Below are 19,528 nucleotides of genomic sequence, written 5' to 3' on the forward strand. Positions count from 1 at the left end.
TTTTGTATCCATGGGAAGCTCAATATTTTCTATCTGAAATCAAGCGCACAGTCAAAACAAACCCACCAGTTAATAAAGATTATAAATGCCACAAGCTCTTTACAAACATCAGACACATCTACTGACCACCATGTTCTAAAAAGTTGTGTCCTATCTTTTCATAGCATCTGCATCTTATACCCCAGGGGTCACCAACTGCTGAAACTTTCCGCCCTTGGGGCTTTGGCTAAACTAGATACCAGTTTCCACTGCAGCATAGAAAGCAGCAGTAAAGCCGCAATACGTGGAAGAACCAAGCAGCAGTAATTCAGTCCCATCCTGTGAGATATTAATGAACCCTACAGACTTGACCAAACAGGAGTACAATCAGACACACACAGACAAACACAGCCCACCTCTCCAAAGGCTCCAAAATATTCTTTAATCTGTTCTTCTGAAGTATCTGGACTCAATCCACCCACAAAAACCTTTTTAGGGGGTTCTTTCCCCTTTAAAGCTTTGGCCCTTTTGGGGTCTATCAATTTGCCATCCAGTTTGTGTTCTTTCAGTTCCAAAACCTAGAAGACAAGTTAGTTTGGACTTAAAAAAAGCCTGGAGCAATCCGCAAGCAACACAACAGACACCATACAAAATACAGCCCTACCTTATCCACACTAGCAGCATCTTTGAAAAGCACAAATCCAAATCCTCTTGATCTTCCAGTGACTGGATCTGTTTTAATTGTGCAGTCTACAACTTCCCCAAATCGAGACAAATATTCAGTCAGATCTTTCTTGCTTGTATCCCAGCTCAAGCCTCCAATAAACATTTTACTAGAAATAAAGTTATTTAAGAAAAATAGGCTTAACAGTAACTTAGTGATTAAACAAATACAGGGTGATTTACTCGCCAGGCGCAATCTGTTTTGACCACAAGCACTAACATGACACAATACTCTTAAGATCACTTGCTCGTTGCTTTGTACGAAGCAAACAACAAAACTTAGATGAGCCCTTAGAATCTGGTAGATGTCCTGCGCTGATTACTTTGGATGGCAAAGCACAATTTTTACACCGAATCCCCTAGATCTTATGTCTACACTCAAAGCCACAGCCTTAAAAGCCAACTTGCTACCTAAAAGAACTTTTACTGCCAGTTGTCTGCTCGTGCCCAAACCAAGTTTCCCAACCTCCCCAGGAAAAGTCGCCCGAGTAGCCAACACACACAATGAAGAGGCGGCAGCAGCTGCAGCAAGTGGCGCACCGAGCCCGGCCCCGCCCACCCCACCCCCCGGCCCCACGCGGCGCCTGCGCACTCGGGACACCGACGGCGCCGCCCTCCTTCGCCAACCCCTCCTCCCTTCCCCCACCCACGGCGGGCCTCTCGAGTCACCCCATCTTACTTTCCGCTAGTGGGGAAGCTACTGGGGTCCAGCGGGCACGCGGAGAATCGACTCGGGGAATGACTGGGGGCAGCGCGCGCGGCTCCAGAGGGACGAAGGGCGCGCGCGGGGCTCTGGGGGAGGGGAAGAGCAGAGCGTGCGGTACCCGTCATCCTGCTGGTTCTTGCTCGCGTTGATCTTGGATCCCTCTGCGAACTCCTCTATGTTGCTGTACTCATTCATGTCCTCCATGGTGGCGGAGCCGTCGGCAAGTGAGTGCTGGCGCGCAGTCCGGGTTCCGGCGGCAGCGGCGGCGGAGCGTTGTATGGAGCTAGATTTAAAATGGCGGCGGAAGAGATCCGGCCGCCGCCTGCGCCCTCCCTTTATAGCCGCCCCGCCCGCCAATCGGGAGGGCTGCTGGGCGGTGACGTGGCGCTGGGTCCGGCGCGCCCCCTGCCGGGAGGAGCTGGAAGCGAGCGAAGGGAGGAGCGGGGCTAGCTGCCGGGGAGCCCGCGGCCGCCAGTGGGAAAGGCTGCGGGAGGCCAAAGGAGCGGGAGCGGAGGGGAACAATGGCGGCGGCACGTGGGAGAGCCGGGGCGGGACCTCCATCGCGGTGCTCCGGGTGAGGAGCGAGGGCGTGCAGGACCGAAGGGCAGGGGGTCCCGAGCGGCGGTGCTGCAGGGCCACAGTCCCTCTTGCCTCCGGAGCCGTTTGCGTCGCGCGTCCCGTTCTCGGCTCAGTTCCCCCAGCGCAGAGCTGCTGCTGCGGCGGCGGCGGCTGCTTCGGCAAAAGGGCGGCGTGCACCCCGCGCCGCTGGCTGAAGCTGAAGCTGCAGCGCGTCCGCCCGCTCGCCCGCCCTCCCGGCGCACGCGTGGTTTGTCCTCGCGCCGGCTGGACCCAGCCGAGCGGAAAGCCTCTGCGCGACGATCGCCTCCGTCCTGGCGGGGGCGGCGTCGGCTCAGGGGCCTCAGCTGCAGGATCTCCGCAGCCCTGGTCCGTGCGTCCTCCCGGGCTGGCCGAGGCCGCGGCGGAGGGCGGGGCCTGCCCGGATGACTGACGATGTGCCAAGGCGCACGCGGTGGGCGGGGAAGGCAAAGGGCACTCACGTCCCAGGCGCGCCACTCCAGGGACTCCGGTCTGCACGTGCCCGGGGCCTCCCGCGCGGGCTCCACGGGGCTGCGGAGGGCTGGCGCCCGCGCTCCGGGCTCCGGGCTCCGGGCTCCGGGCTCGGGTGTTCGCCTTTGTTCCCGCCCACGCGAGGCCTGTTTTGACGGATGGCGTTCGCGGCTCGCCGGCGACCAATAGGCGCGCGCGCCTTGCTTGCTCCGCCTCCTCGGATCCACGGAGCTCCGCCCCTCCGACTGCCCACGTGGTCTGGGCCTGCTCCGCTCGCCTGCTCCTCTCCGCACAGTACCCTGGGCGGCTTCCTCTGCAATTGCGGGTCCGCGCAGCCGGCCTGTCTTTGCGCCCCTGGTCGCTCGCTCTCGCCAGCGCCCCGATCGTTCCTGGGCCCTCGGGAGCCCAAGACGCGCAGGTGGTGCTGCCCTCCTTACCAGCAAGGCCGAGCCCGTGGTAGCATCCGGCAGGGAAATGGTCGTGGTTTCCGTGCCCGCCGAAGTCACCGTAATCCTGTTAGATATCGAAGGTACCACAACCCCGATTGCTTTCGTGAAGGTGAGGGGCGGAAGGGAGCGGGGAAGTTACTTGTGCCTAAAAGCATCTAAAAGAGAAATTTTAAGTGTTGCAGATTTTGCCCGAGAGGCTCAGGGGAGGTGGAGTGGCTTTCCATCTCCGGAATGTGGAAGAGAGGCTGCGGCGGTTTGCGGGGGTGTTTTTCCTCGCGCCACCATCTTCTCCCCTGTCCTTGCTTTCGTTTAGATGGAGAAGGATAGGAAGAAGTGGAGGTGGTCTCCGCAACGGCTTGGGGAGGGGCAGGTTAGCTGGGAGGAGTTGGGGTGACTGGAGTGTCCATGGCCTGGTAGGTAGGTGTGTCGCCCGGTGGATGAGCGTCCACCATGTACTAAAGGTTGCGGCCCGGAGAGGTCCTTGAGGTTTAGGCCTTCCCAATGCAAAGACTATAGTGAAAGAGGAGTTTGCTAGTGGCACTGGTATCCTGGGCAATAGCAATTGATTTTCGCACTTGCTATCTCACTAGCGCTGGTTTTGAGACTATAAGAACACACCTAAGTTCCATTCATTTTTCTTAGAAAGCCGTGATATCTTATGCTTTTGAGTATCTGTCTTGTTTTGCTTTCTTCCATGTATTCAATTTATGCACCCGTATTAACTACTGATATTTATGATAGAATAGTTGAGGGTAGTATAGGGGGAAAGTTGGAAAACCCATCGTCCATAAACTGTGCAGTCTATTTTGATTGTTTACTTTTTACAATTGCCTGATTTTCTTGGTGTAGGTCATAATGTTTGTACACAATTTTAGGTTTCCAAGTATAACAGCTACTTTATTTAAGACAGGGACACTTTTCCTCTGTGTATAACCCGGGTTGGCCTCGAACTCCCATGTGCCACCAACCCTGGCAACTGTTTTCTTTCTTCCTTCCTTCCTTTTTAACATAAGAATTATGGTGCTTTGGATACATAGCAGAGGTCCTGGAAAAGTCTAGTTGGCCATTTTGCCAAGATTTTAATTACAGTAGAGACCAGTGCAAAAATTCAAGACTTCCTAAATGCTGATAATTGTGTCCACTTTGTTGTTTTTGTTACATAATTAATTGCTTTGTGTGTGGTGATGGGGGGAGGTGATTGTAGGTCACTAGCTCTATTCTCTCTCTGTCTGCTGTCCGTCGGGCACTGGGACTAAATGACAGCCGAGGTCACGATGCAGCCTTAGATAGGTACCATTTTTGGGAAGTTGATATGTTGAATAAGATAAGTTCCTGTAAATCAGTGTGGAAACAGTAAAGCCTCTCCCTGTCTTTTTCCCATCTTCCCTTAGATAAATGCCTGTGGGCCACTTCTTAATCCTTGGATATTCTTACTCTGAAACCTTGTAATAAAAATGCTGTAGTGACCTAGAAACAGATTGATACCAGATTATATGCACATTCAAGGCTAGCTACAAAATAATGACTTGGGAATCCCTCTTAATGGATAGCTTTTAGCAATCAAGCATGGTGCCGCCCAGGAAGCTGGGGCAGGAGGATTGCTGGTTTCAAGTCAGCTAGGGCAACACTGTGTGACCTTATCTCAACAATAAGTAAATACTGGGCCTGGAGGTGTGGTTCAGCAGTTACACCCTCGTATTATTTCTGCTACTGAACCTAACTAACATTTGTAAAAGTATTTTATCAGTGCTGGAGAGATGGCTCAGAGGTTAAGAGCACTGGCTGTTCTTTCAGAGGTTCTGAGTTCAATTCTCAGCAACCACATGGTGGCTCACAACCATGAGTTACTAGCACTGGGTTCTTTTCCAGAGTACCAGGTTCAATTCCCAGTACCCACATGGTGGCTTACAACAGTCTGTAACTCAAGTTCCAGGGGATCAGATACTCTGTTTTGGTTTTGGTAGGCATCAGGCACGCAAATGGTACGTAGACATATGTGCAGACAAAGCACTTATAAAGTAAAAATTAAAAAATCTTGTTAAAAAGTTAAGGGCTGGGCATGGTGGCACACACCTTTAATCCCAGCACTAGAAGGCAGACGCAGGTGGATCTCTGTAAATTTGAGGCCAGCCCGTTCTGCATAGTGAGTTGCAGGACAGCTGGGGCTACAGAGATGCTGCTGTCTCAAAAACCAAAGTAAATACATATAAATAAGTTTCTTGGTCCTGTCTTATAATGTTTGTTTTTATTTTGTTATTACACATGGATTTATCAAAATAAAAATATGTTCAGAAGAATGTGTTACATTCAGAAAAATTTGAGGTCTGTGGGTGTTTCTGGCATACTTGGGAGCTGCTGAACAAGTTTAGCTTTCCAGCATGACTCCCCAGGACCGCTGCACTCTTACGAACATGAGCTTTGTGAGTCCTCAGGAGGGTTGTGGTAAGAGAGTCTGAAGGATCCTTGTACTGTGGAGAATGGCGGAGACATGCCCTTCAGCTTTCAGCATGGAGCTGAGAGTAATACTTTGAGCATTATTATTAAAGTAGGCGTGCGAACTTGAAGTATTATTTCCTAGGAGTGAGAGATGGAAGCATTGAGTGCTGTTTACAGGAGATATTGAACTTGTCTTCAAAAATTGTGAAGATGTATGCACTATGGATTTAGTAAGGCTCCAAAAAGTTGTATGAAATGCCTGGGATTTGAACCTAATTTATCATGATCAAAACCTCTTATTCTTGGCTGGGGATGTGGCTTACCTAGGGTACCTGAGGTTCTAGGTTCCATCTCCAGCAAACACCAAGTGTTGTGTTGAAGGTCATCAAGGTCATCATTGGCTACAGAGCAAATTTGTGGCCAGTCTTGGCTATATGAAGTCCCCTCTTAAGACACACGTACTTTCACACAAGCACACAAACAAAACACCCTCGTAGGGGCTGGAGAGATGTCTCAGTGGTTAAGAGCACTGACCGCTCTTCCGAAGGTCCTGAGTTCAAATCCCAGCAACCACATGGTGGCTCACAACCATCTGTAATGAGATCTGGTGCCTTCATCTAGCCTGCAGGCATTTGTGCAGGCAGAACACTGTATATATAATAAATAAATATTAAAAGGATATTTTATTCCATCTTTAAATTTTTTTTAATTAGAGTGCATTTCTTTCTGTCTTTTGAATATGTATGTGCACACATAGGCATGCAGTGCCTATGGAGGCCAGGAGAGGGTGCTATATATGGAAGTGGAGTTAGGAATGGTGGAAGGGAACTGAACCTGGGCCCACTGCCAAAGCAGCAAGCGCTCTTGACCTTTATCCAGGCTGTTTTGCTTGCTCATTCTATGTGCTGAATGAGAACAGTTGCTGTGAGAACACTTTTAATCACTATGAAATACCATAAAAGTATATGTTAAAAAAAAAACCCACTTTATATTGCTATTTGATGATGTGTACCCTTGGTGGACTGGAATGAATAGTCTTTATTTGCATATTGGTTCTATGGTTAGCATGGACTGAGAAACTGAAGTGTTGTCAAAATTGGCCTTGAAAGAGCCTCTTGATTTGTCAGTAACCTTTGTAAATACTCATTTTCCTTTCCTTTTTTCCCCCCTTTGGTTCTTTGTTTTGAGACAGCACCTCTCTATGTGGTCCTGGCTCTCCTTGAGCTCTGTGTGTAGACCAGGCTGGCCTCATGCTCACAAGAGATTGGGCCTGCCTCTGCCTCCCTAGCACTAGGATAAAGGCGTGAGCAACCATGTCCAGCCTCATTTTCCATTTCTTCAAATGCAGCCAGTTATTTAAGGTTGAAACACCCCCTGATTTCCTCCCTGAGCATCAGGTGGAGCAGCTGTGTGTCGGTTTGGGTGGTACCATGTTATTTAGGCCTCACCCTGAGCCACTGACACTGTGAGAGACACTGGGGAGTGGAACATTTTCACTGGGTGGCATAGCAGACAGATTGCTGGGACTGTCATTTTTTTCTTACTTATATTACTTAGATGTATTTATATGTATACCCAATGTCAGCAGTCCTGGATGCGTGTGGTTCTACAAACCTGGTTTGGAAAGTGGTATTTTCTCTTGCTATATGTCTGTTGCTTCAGTCCTGAGATTACTGGCAACATCCTAAAGTGGTTTACTTGCCAGCTCTTTTGTCTTATTTTTCTGAGTTAGAAATAGTCCTGCAGCAGGATGGGCTCCTGGCCAGGCCGTCTTGAGAATGTCTCAGCCGCCTAATAGTTCCTAGGAACCAGAAGAAGGGAGCAGCCCGGCTGGCTGGGCATCCAGCAGCTGTAGATCCTAGCTTCAATCCAGTGTTCCTGTCCTGAATGCCACCAGGTCTGCCCTCCCCTACCCCTGAAGATTGTTGTTTGTAGCTACTGAACTGGTCTTTTGCATTGTGACTTGTCAATATTTTGGTCAGGTTCATCTGCAGATTGGAGCAGGCACTGCCAGTACACAACCTATTTGCATATTTCTGTACTACTAGGTCTTAAACCTCTTAATGTAATTGAGATAACTGATAATTAATGATTGACGTAGTTTGTCACTGCTGTGGCATACTCATGCTATGGAACAACCACTTGGTCTTTTTTCTATGGTTATGGAATAAGCCTTCTCTTGTGCATTGTGTCTTAGCCTGGGAACACAGCAGTCCCCGTGGTCATCTTACTTGGGAGACTGTCTGAGCTTGGGGAAATTCTCTCATTTGATAAAGTGCTTGCTATTTCATTTATTTTCCTTTGGTTGAGTGTAAGAACAGTTGCGATAGTTTCCTTCCGTATAGCCGCTATAAGAAGGACCCCATAAAGTTCAGCCCCTCGAGCCCTGGTCCTAAACTTTTTCTGTGTGTTTCCATTTTCCATATTTAAGGTACATATCAGGACACTATTCTTTTCAGCAGTACTGCAGTGCAGAGCCCTTCGAGTCTTCTCCACATGGTACACTCTAGCTGCCATGAACTGAGGAAGCACCGCACAGCACTTTAGCCCTGCGGCAGGGCCATTTTTAAAGCAGAGCCACCAACAGAAATGATGAAAGGCTAATTGTCCACTGTGTAGGAGCTCAAATGGGCACCCTTTGTTCATCCTCAACAGGGATGTGGGCATCTCATCCTCGGAAAGCTTTAAATGGGTTTTTTGTTTTTTGTTTTTCTTGCTAGACATGGTGACAAGCCTCTGATGTCCAAATAGCAGAGAGACTGAGGCTGGATGATTGTGAGTTCTAGGCCAGCCTAGGCAACACAGAGACACTCTCCAGAGAGAAGAATTAAGTATCCATGTAATGTCATAATTTCAAGAAAGGGCTGGGGGATCATGTGGTTCAAGATTACAATGTAGTTCTTGGATATACTACTGTTAGACTATGGTGGTTTAAATGATCTTTTACGTTATAGAATGTGATCTGTACTCTTTTAAAAAGAGTTGACGCTTAATTTTTTTTTTTAACCTTTATTTTGTGTATGTGTGTGGCTATGTGTGTGGCATGGTGCATGTCGACACCTTGCAGGAGCAGGTTCTCTGTCCAGCATGTCCAGCATATGGTAGTCAGGCTTGGAGGCAAGCATCTTTACCTGCTGAGCAATCTTGCTAACCCAGGGTTTGCTTTAGGGAGGATTGTGATGTGGGGGTCACTAAAAAGATAGTGCTTAGGGCTGGAATTTTAACTTTGGGGGTTAGATACTTGTTGGTTTTGAACAGAGGAGGGAAAATGCTACTACCCCTGAGGGGAAATTACTGTTAATATACTTATAGTGATAACTGCCAAATTAGCCAAAAATCCCTCGGGTTTTCAGTTCGAGTCTCTCATAGCTGGGGAGCTGGCTCAGTCAGCAAAGCTGTTCGTGGCATGAGCACAAGGACCTGAGTTCTGGATGCTAGAACACATGTAAAAAGTAAAAGCAAAACAATAACAACAACAGATCCGGAGCTCGCCTGTAATGGCAGCACTGGGCTGCAGAGACCAGTGGACCTCGGGTTTACTGGCCCAGCTAGCTCCTTCATATTTAGTGACAGATGCTGTCTCTGTGGTGGATAAGTGGTTGGCATTGACTCCTTGTCTCCAGGTGTACCTTCATCCCCCTCCTCCAAGTCTCTTGGAGGATGTATAGCTTTGTTGTTAGTTTTCAAGTGACATATATCAGAATCCAGGGAGTTGGTGCTAGTGAGCGTGCCCATTGAAGACAACATCCTGTCCCGAGGATAACCTTGCCTTGATGTTGGCATTTGCGAACCTTGTAATAAGGTTCTGATTATACGGGGGCCAACTTGGAACCTCAGCATCATCTACTAAATCGATTTTGTTTCCTTGTAATAAATGTGAATTCTTTCCCGACTAGGATCCTGGCCTGGAACTCACTGAGGGTCTGATGTTCTGTCTTAGAATTTCCTTTAAAACCTTGTTCCACACCAGGCCAGTTGTAATGATAGTCCTCCTGTGTTCATCGTGATTCATTGCACTTAATTAGATTAGCGTTTATCTTTCTTTAGTTACAGCTAACTTCTTTAATGGGATTTACAAGACTAGCGCATTTCTTGATTTATTTGGAGTGCAGATAACAGTTTTCAGAAGGGACCCATTATTTGGGTTCTGTCTCCATGGAGAAAGGGGCGTAGAGGGACAGTCAGAACCCTTCCTGCCCCCAGAGCACAAAAGCACTTGTTAGTTTCTGATCTGTCCTAGGGAAGAGTCCTCAGTACTGTGACCACAGAAAGGTTCTGGCAGATGGGCCGCACCGTGCTGTGAACTGATTCCCATCCTGAGACGTGTTCAGACAAAGCCTGGGAGGCCGTTTCAGGGCTATTTGAGCTTGGCATGGTGGCACATCCCTGTTACCCCGGAGGCTGAGATCATGAGTTTGAGGACAGTGTAAGCTACACAGTAGTCCCTGCCTTTAAAAACTCCAATAATAAAGACGAAGGTCACACTTAAAGTAGAACTTTGCCAGTGAGTCATGCTGCGTTGGGCATAGGGAAGTGGTCTCAGAATAGGTGAATGGTGCCTCACTTCACTGATTAGAGCAGTCTCGATTACTTCCACAGACTTGGTTTTCAGTGGCGCATGTCCATATTGCAAACAGGGTCAGGTGACTGAGATGTATCTTAGGAAGCCAAAGAATACAAAGATGTAGTAAATTGTTTGATGTAAACCTTCCAGCCACTCTGGGGTGAATATTAAGAATGAATGAGTGAACGAACGGGCTCAGAGGCCTGGGTTGGATTGAGCCCCCCCCCCCCCTTTTATCTGCTGGGGATGAAACTGTGGGCCTGACAAACAAACACATCCAACGTAACTGAGCAATGCCCTCAGCCCACAGCACTATTCCTGAAGGGCAAAGAAGGCAATGTTATAGTTTGCATGTATGAAAAGCTAGGTTGGTTTGGCAGGGGTGAGCACCTTTTTCTAAAGTCACAGGAATTGTTTTACCGTCGCTGTATGAATACTCCTGCCATGTTAGTTAGAGGCAGCTTCCTTGAGAAGCTTGTCTTTATGGCCAGTGTGGAGCTCTGTCTGTCTTAAACACATTTTCCTTTGAGCTAAGTGAATGTTTTTTTTCTAAAACTTTATTAGGAAACTTTAATCAAGAAGAGTTAACCTCACTGTTTGACAGGATTATGTATAGGCCAGGGCTTGTCACCTCTTCATCTCCTTTGCCTTCTGCTAATTAGCACAGTGGGAAGGTTGGGATGGGTTACAGTGAACTGACCTTCTCCTGTCTATCCTCAGCAAACTCAGGAGTCTCCCGGTGTCACCCATCGGACCATAGAGCTGCCCTCTTGTCCTAGGGAAACCAGTCTGGAACAAAAGCTTGGGAATGGCTCCTGAAGTTAATTTTATCATTATGCAATTCCTGAAACCTAATCTGTAACTTTAAAGGGGGTTTATTGAGTTTCACTGTGCTGCCTTGGCATCTGACACCTGACACTGCACTGTGGGGATTACACACCTCCTTCTTAACCACAGAGGAGGTGCTAGCTCAGTGGTTTGGAGAAAGTGCGCTCAGCACAGATCCGTGGTCTTAGATTTATCTCAGATTTATCCCAGCCCATCAGCTCGCCGCCTGCCTGAGTTAATTCGGCTTTGTTCTCTTGAGGCTACAGTCAACCATTTTGATTTGAATTTGAGTTTTACTGGACTCTTTAGCCACAGTTACATATGACTAGCAGCTCTTGTCCATTGCATTTATTTTTCTCCTGATTTCATTCAGGATAAGTGGCTTCTAGTTGGTGAGTAGCTTATTTAAAATATTCTATCAACCCATGTGGTAGCATGTGTGCCTGTAATGTCAGCACTTAGGTTTCGGGCCAAATTGTGCTATGTGGTAAGAGTCCATCAGACCTGACCAAAAAATACTTTGTGAAATCTGTTCTTGTGGTTGATACAGGTACTCACATCTATCTCAAGCTGGCCTCAAGTTTCCCACGTAGCCAAGATTCGTTTGCCTTCACCCAAGTGCTGCTGGGATTATAGGCATGTTGCTGTTACTGGGACTGGTGAGATGATCCACTGGGTGAAGGCACTTGCTGCCAAGCCTCATGACCTGAGGTTACTCCCAGGACCCATGTGATAGAAGGAAAGAACCAACCCTGACCATTCATGCCATGGCGTGATCCCCCTCCCCCATATTTACACACCACATGCAGACTTTCAAAAGATTCTGTACTTTCCATGGCAGGACGTAGCGTGTGGTATGGTGGCTCAGTTTGTACTGCTAGCACTAGAGGCCAAACTAGAAGAGGGCCAGGGCGGGAGGCAGTGTGAGCGCCATGTCAGCCTGAGATAAAAAATAGCTGGAAGGTCATATCTTCCAGGCACCCACAAGCTGCGTTTAAAAGATGGAAGGAACAGGATCTTCTGCTCCCAGTGTGGAGCCCAGGGAGAATCTTACTAGAGCTGTGTTCTCCATTTCCTTCTGTATTTTATATCGCCCACAGCAGGTTTACGTTGTAAACTATTTAGTATTGAGCTTTATTTCTTGCTTAGAAAGTTGATTTATTTTTAAGAGTCACACTAAGCCATTCCCTTTCCTGTTTCCTTTGAGGCTGGTAACATAGTGGCCTCTTAGCATTGCCGCTCTATTGTCTTCTTTTCTGGGTCAACTGTTTCTAAGGGTTCAGCCGCTGTCACTTGTATTCTGGGGTTTCCTTGAAAGACCTTTGAAGCTCTTTGGCTGAGCTCTGTTCCTCGGAAGGATCTTTCATCCCATTTTCTTCAAAGGGAACTTAGGTAAATATTGCAGCCACTATTTGATTTTTAGTGATTCTGTGACTTTCTCATTAAAATAACCACAGCTATAAAAAGCACATCCATGTTCTGTCTTCTAGATGTTTACGAGGCAGCTTCTACGGTTCCATTGTCAGAAACGTTGTATTAATGGTGTTCACTCCATGTGCTGTCATAGAACTACATGGAATAATATAAGTTGCTGCTTGCCCGGCAGCCCGGTCAGCACTTAGTGGGGTGTAATTACAGTTCCCTGGAGACCAAACACTCTCATTTAGTTTTCTAGCTTTCCCCACTCCAGAGCTTAACCCTAGGCCATTGCACATACAAGCACTCTGCACGTAACTTTTTGTTCTGTGCTCTGCTAGATGTAAACCCCTCAGATATCTGGTGCACTGAAAACATCCATAGGCTTATTTGTAGATGCTAGGGTTAACAGCAGCATGGTTTTTATTTACTAGAATATTGTAAAATTACCAGTAAATGGTTTATAATTAAAATTAAAAGTTAGGATCATTTCTGGAATTTTTTTTTTCTTTCGAGACAGGGTTTCTCTGTATAGCCCTGGCTGTCCTGGAACTCACTCTATAGACCAGGCTGGCCTTGAACTCAGAAATCTGCCTGTCTCTGCCTCCCGAATGCTGGGACTAAAGGCGTGTGCCACCGCTGCCCGGCTCTGGAGTTTTTTTTTAATAAAGATTTATTTATTTTATGTACATGAGTATACTGTCACTCCCTTCAGACACACCAGAATAGGGCATCGGATCCCATTACAGATGGTCGTGAGCCACCATGTGGTTGTTGGGAATTGAACTAAGGACCTCTGGAAGAGCAGTCAGTGCTCTTAGAACCATGTGCACTGTTAACCATTGGGCCCTTTTTCTAGCCCCATATATACAACACATATACATTTAGTGGAGTTGATGGTGGAGCCCTGGGCCTTTTATACTCCAACACTGTGTGTTCTACTCCCACTGCTGGCTTTAAAAAGTATGTTCTAGAGCATTTGTGTATGTGTGTTACAGTGTATGCCAGGTTATGATGTAATTATTGACCGTTTTTTTTTTTTTGTAAGTAACTTGAAGGCGCTTTGTGTTACATAGAAACTCTTGAGTATGTGTTTAAAGAATGGATAAAGTCTTAAGAACTAATGAATTGTATCTTTATTTTTCTGCTACGCAGTAGTAATACTTTCTCACCCAGACAGAACAGCTAGTGAACACATCAGGATGTAAACCTCTGGGTGTTTTGCTCCTACACTGCATTCTGGCTTTGTGTGTTTTTCCAGTGTGTGGTGGGGTTGGAGCTTTGTAGGCGAGGTGGGAATTCGATGGAAGATGAACTGGTTTTTTTGTTTGTTTGTTTGTTTTTTAAAGGTTTATTTATTGTATATGAGTACACTGTCTTTAGACATACCAGGAAAGGGCATCAGATTTTATTAGAGATGATTGTGAGCTACCATGTGGGTGCTGGGAATTGAACTCAAGACCTCTTAAAGAACAGTCTGTACTCTTAACCACTGAGCCATCTCTCCAGCCCCTGTTGTTGTTGTTGTTGTTGTTGTTTTTTTTTCTTGTTTTTTCGAAACAGAGTTTCTCTGTGTAGCTCTGACTGTCTTGGAACTCACTCTGTAGACCAGGCTGTCCTGGAACTCACTCTGTAGTCCTGGCTGTCCTGGAACTCACTCTGTAGACCAGGCTGGCCTGGAACTCAGAAATCTGCCGGCCTCTGCTTCCCAGGTGCTGGGATTAAAGGCGTGTGCCACCACTGCCTGGAGCAGTTTTAAATAGGCTCTAGTTTTCAAATTTTTCCCAAAAGTTTAGAATTGCTTAACTTTTGCACCTCATTTCTGGGAGTTCTAAGATGAGAACTGCAGCAGACAGCTCCAGTAATTAACTCCATTATTGACTTTCAGCACGTTTCATGGATGGGGCTCTTGCCGTTTGGTTAAATGTTCCCTCATAAACTCATATGTTAAAGACTTGGTCCCCAGCTAGTGTCTTAGTCACTGTTCTATTGCTGTGAACAGACACCGTGGCCAAGACAATTGTAGAAGAAAACTGAGGGCTTGCTGATACAGTTTGAGTCAAGACAGACTGGCATAGCACTGGAGCAGTAACTATGAGTTTTCATCCTTTGGGGCTGGCCAGATGGCTCATAGGTTAGGAACACCATCTGCCCTTCCAGAGGGCCTAGGATTGATTCCCAGCACCTACACGGTGGCTTACAACTGACTATAACTTCAGTTCCAAGGGATCTGATGCCCTCACTGGCCTCTAAAAACATGTATGCACAGATATACATGCAGGTAAAACACCCATAACATTTTTTTTTTTTTAAAAAAAGCTTACATCCTGATGGTGTACATCTTTTGAAACCTCAGAGTTCACCCCCAGTATGTACCTCTCCCCAAGAAGGCCACACCTCCCTGGACAGCCCAGCTAGGGGCCAAACACGCCAGTTTGCTTTAAATCTTAGTTTAAAGAACTATCACACATTTAGCTGAACCCCTAAGAGTGTCCTCTTTTGTATTTGTGCTGATAAAGGTGACTTTATCGCGATGATGTCTAAGTGCTGTGCAGTGCTTGATTTTGTTTTGTGTTTTGATTTTGATTTGGGGTCTTAACAGGCTGCTGTAAAGCTCAGTGTGTAGCTGCCGGTGGTGCTCGTTGAACTCCTGGTGCTCCTCCAGCACTTGCCACCTGCATAGTTTGCCGATGTTGCTAAAGGCCTAGACTCTCCCAAGCCCTCTGCTGCATTACCAGTGCTGCAGTAGACATTGCTTTAGCGCTTTTGATCCATTGCTAGGAGTATGTGGCATCTCGTCAGGCAGTGTTCTTGAGAGCCAGTTTGCTGTCCTACCATGGAGCTTATGCAGGGATGGGAGGGGGTGTGGTGGTGGTGGGGGAGTGCGAGACATAAGGGAGCCTGAACTGCTCCATAGGAAGAGTGTCAGTATAAAAGGAGCTTGCAGGGAGAATCTGGTGCGCAGCTCACTCTTTCCTTACTTCTGTGAGCTCCGTCAGGCTTCTGTGCTGGAGATATGCCTGCCTATCACGCAGTTTCTGTGCTTCTGCTCTTACTGGCACGCCTGTGAGACCACCCAGGGGATCGGTCGGCTTCTTTGTCATTGATGAGTAGGCAAAGTGTGGACAAGGGATTTGTTGAACAGGTAAAGTGTGGATAGCGGCTTTGAGGATATAGACAGAAGTTAGAAGACCTTGATGATTTTCATTTGGGAGTTGTACTTAGATTTTGGTTTTTAGATACATTTTAAAATTTCTCAAACTTGGGCATTCTCTCTAGTGGGGTGTTTTCCTAGCATGTAGAAGGCCCTGGTTCACTGCTCAGCATATACATACACCTGCCTGGGTGTCTAATTATATACCCATACCACTGAGATGACATTTGTTCTTATTGGCCTCTTAGATATCCTAACTTTACTTAACTGCTGTTACTGGTGACAGACTCCCCACCAGCTCCCCTCCCCCAGCCCCACAACCTTCCCACTGTATTTGTGCGTGTGTGTGTGTGTGTGTGTGTGTGTGTGTGTGTGTGTGTGTCTGTCTGTCTAGTGGTTTGGGAGCTTTGGAGGAGCCTGCAATGCCCAATGGCTTGGAGTAATTATTCTAATTACATAACACCAAGTGAGCCCACTTTGCCAGGAATAGGATCGAGTTATTTTCAGGGCCTTCTGACCACTGTGGTTTAGTATGGAAACACTGCAGTTTTTACACTCAGTAAGATTATGCCTGGTCTCAGGTGGCCCTGCTCAAGAGCTTTTCTAATTGCTCTGTGTCTGTGTGGAAGCCGCTCTATGACCCTGTTTGCCCCTATCTAGTCCTGTTTACGTATTGGGAAGTAACACTGAGCAGTAGAGAACTTTTCATCCTTATCACTCTGTTTTGTTTGAGACAAGGTCTCACTGTGCAGCTCTGGAACTCATAGAGGTCTGTGCTCTACCATACGTCCCTAAGGACTTTTCATTTTCACTGGGACTAGTAAACCTTAGTGCTTTGTTAACATGACTATCAGCATGAAAAATGCTTGTTTGGGGAACATGGTAAAGAGTGCATCTTTAAACAGTAGTTTATCTGTTATATCCATATACAATCTTAGTCACCTTCACCCTAACCTGAACCAGCGGGTCATTTTCAGTTACTAGGTCCTGACGGGAGCTGCTGCAGATGAGGAAGATAGCAGCTGGGGTCTGGAGGGCTTGCACAGTGTTGTCTTAGGCCAAGCAAGTTTATTAAGCAGTCCAGCATTGTATATTCTGCTTGCAAGGAGAAAATGGCCAAGGTCAACAGACAGCCAGATCAGACAGTGTTAGCAAAGCCAACACAGGACATCTCAGACCCAGCTGCCTTGGGACTGATAACCACAGCCCAGGGGGGAGATTTGGGCCAAGCTTACCTCCTCTGAGGCACTGGCTCCAGCCCTAGACCTGACTTACCAAGTCCACTCCTGGACAAGGACACAGAACTAAAAGTTCCTTTGTCCTTTCACCGGGACCTCTGAAAAGGTCTTGGGTTGATCTGACTCCCCACTCACCCGAACCCTACTCCCCCAACACTTGACCTTCCCAACTTCATCCTCTTCTTCCTCTCTTTTAAAAATAACATCCCATTGGGTCTTTTTGGTGCTGCCCATGTGTGTACGGTAAGTGGGGGTGGGGCTGGCCACTGGTTGTCTTACATAGCTCTGTCAGCTGGCTGTAGCCAAGAGTCAAAGCTTTGATAACTGCTTAGATCAGATTGGCCTGTGGGAGTATCAGAGGGGGCTTATCTTGATGATTAATGATGCAGGGGGTGGAGCCAGTGACAGCATCCTCCTTGGCAGTGATCCTGGACTGTGTAAGAAAGCTAGCAAGCTGTGAGCCTGAGGTAGCCAACAAACAGCCTTCTTCCAGGGATCTGCTTCATGAAGTGTTACAGAGCCCCGCCCTCACTGCTCTTCATGGCTGTCTTAGGGTAAAGAAACACTGTGGCCTCAAGCAGAGCAGGAAGTGCAGGCAGGAGCTGATGCAGAGGAGTGCCATGAAGGAGTGCTGCTTATGGCTTGCTCAGCCTGCTTTTTTATAGCACAGAAGACCACCAGCCCAGAGATGGCACCACCCATTCTTCCACCCATGCTGAACTTTGACTGGCTTGACCTTGCACAGCTAACTGCTGTTGTGAGCACAACAGCCTTGTGCAGAGACAGTGCTCCCCAGTACTCCTCCCCATTCTCTGGCTCCATTCTTCCTGTCTCCTCTTCCATGAGATGTTCCCTGTGGCTGGAGGAGGGGAGGGTTGATTTAGATGTGCCATTTAAAGCTAATAAAAGGAACACATTTTTGTACATCCCTTTAACGTCTACTATTGAAGATATTTGGATTATTTAATTTCTACCTGTTTTCTATGTGTGGGTGTTTTGCCTGCTACCTGCATGTATGTATGTGTACAATGTGCATGCGGTGCCCAGTGGAGTTCAGAAGAGGGCCTTATATCTCTGGATTTAGAGTTAGATGGTTGTGAACCACTGTGAATGGAACCTGTGTCCCCTTAAGAGCAGCCAATGCTCTCAACCTCTCCAGCCCTGATGTTGGATTCTTATGTCTGTATTTGTTCTTTGTGTTTACATGGCCTATGGAAAACCCCATTGTATACTCCCACTGAAAAGAAAGAAAGGAAAGAAAAGGAAGGAGGGGGGCAGGGGAAAAGTCAGTAACATCTTAGAGTGTATTAGAAAGCATTGATACTTGTTTGAAGGTGACCGACAGCAGTTGCTAAGTTAGTCACTTGGCCTGTAAAGATGTGTTTATCACCATTGAGTTACGGATGGTTGTGAGCAACCCTGTGAGTGCTGGGAATCAAGTCTGGATCCTCTGTAAGAGCAGCCAGCTCTCTTAGCTGTGGAGCCATCTCTCTAGGCCCCCCAGCCCCCCAAATAAAACGTTGGTCAATGAGAGGTTATAGTTATAATCTCAACACATGAGTTACTGCATGTTATTTACTAGTGAATTGCTTTGCATATAAATTTGCATATCTTTTTTCTTTTTTTCCGTCAGACAGGGTCTCCCTTTGTAGCTGAAACTGACTATATAATGTAGGTTTAGTCAATCCCAAGTCATTCCTCCTGTCTGTAAGACATACTCCTAGCTGCATGCCCCTTTAGGATGCTCTGGTGGAAGTCCGGCCAAGTCTCTTGTCGCGCTGTCCCTTTAACATTGCCATCTGGATACCATCAGCTGACATCTGGAGTCACACTGGTGTGCTTTGAGCAAGGCACTGTCCATCCATGCCCTCAAGAATCTGTGGCCAGAGAGGAGCAGTAGTTAAAATCACTTGCTGCTCTTGCCAATCCACATTCCGTTCCCAGCACCCAAGCGTCTACGTGGTAACTTATAACTGTCTTAACACCAGCTCTGAGGCAGACATACAAAGTTAAACACTCATATGCATAAAATAAAGATAGATAATTCAAAAAATAATTGAAGCAAACAAAGAATCTGTGGCCTGAGATCTAGCAGGTTTGTAGGTATGGCTGCAGAGTATGTTTTAGGCTTTGTGGGCTAATGGTCTTAACTCAACCATTGTGGCCCCAAAGCCAGAAACTGTGTAAGTGAATGATTGTTGCTGTATTCCAACAAAGCATCATAAATCCAAGCCCCTGGCGCCCTGTGCGGTTTTCTTAGTCTCCCTTTGCGCCCCAGTGGAAGCAGGCCCACGGCGGTGGCAGTTTCCACTGGGACTTCCAGTATAGTTTCTTAGTTAAGGTGAGATTATAAAAGACGCAGATCTTGTGATGCAGCTCAGAAAAATACCAACCCATGTTTTTAATTCTTGCTTTACTCTTCTTTTTTCCAGGACGTTTTATTTCCGTACATCAGAGAAAACGTCACGGAGTACCTGCAGACACACTGGGAGGAGGAGGAGTGTCAGCAGGACGTCAGCCTGCTGAGGAAACAGGTTAGAGCTGGGAGAAGGGAGTGTTAGCTGGACGTCAGCCTCCAGGGGAAACGGGTTAGGGCTTCTCCTTCTCATTCCACCGCCTCTGAGACTCAGCCAGCTCTGAGCGTGTTGTAAATCATGCGTCCAGGTAGTGGCTTGCCTGCCTAGGAATTCACAATACGTAATAAGAAAAGCAAGTCGGAGCAGCCTGTGTCTGCAGAATTGCTTCTTTCAGGGACTGTCTAAATTGCATAAAAGCCTTGTGTATTTGTGAAATGAAGCCTTAATGGTGGAAGACAGAAGGCTTTGTAGTGTCAGCTCATGTCATTAATGCCACCAAGTGTCAGCAGCTTGTCAATTTCTACTCTCCTACCTCACGGAGGAGACTCCCCCGGTACAGTGCCCCTCACACACTCCCCCGGTGCAGTGCCCCTCACACACTCCCCCGGTG

At 47.2% G+C, this 19,528-nt stretch overlaps 2 protein-coding genes across 3 annotated transcripts in view; one reads left to right on the forward strand and one right to left on the reverse strand.

The window, feature by feature from the left end:
- Positions 1–3: 3 nt before the first annotated feature.
- Positions 4–2,552, reverse strand: Hnrnpdl (heterogeneous nuclear ribonucleoprotein D like; the record flags this gene model as incomplete). Its single annotated transcript, XM_031391110.1, has 4 exons — positions 1,527–2,552; positions 644–812; positions 396–557; positions 4–33 (listed from the first exon to the last, which is right to left on the reverse strand). Coding segments are annotated over exons 1-4 (804 nt in total), but the record flags the coding sequence as incomplete, so codon positions are not given.
- The window catches only part of Enoph1 (enolase-phosphatase 1), a 27,568-nt gene continuing 10,474 nt past the window's right edge, over positions 2,435–19,528 (forward strand). The window contains exons 1-2 of one of the 2 annotated variants that reach the window (XM_031336919.1): positions 2,435–3,034; positions 18,994–19,095. In XM_031336919.1, the coding sequence (XP_031192779.1) occupies positions 2,951–3,034; positions 18,994–19,095 (186 nt within the window). In that variant the 5' untranslated portion in view covers positions 2,435–2,950. The remainder of the gene's footprint in view (positions 3,035–18,993; positions 19,096–19,528) is intronic. The other variant, XM_031336920.1, reaches the window with a different exon arrangement.

Source organism: Mastomys coucha, unplaced genomic scaffold (genome assembly GCF_008632895.1).
Source record: "Mastomys coucha isolate ucsf_1 unplaced genomic scaffold, UCSF_Mcou_1 pScaffold22, whole genome shotgun sequence".
Lineage (NCBI taxonomy): Eukaryota > Metazoa > Chordata > Mammalia > Rodentia > Muridae > Mastomys > Mastomys coucha.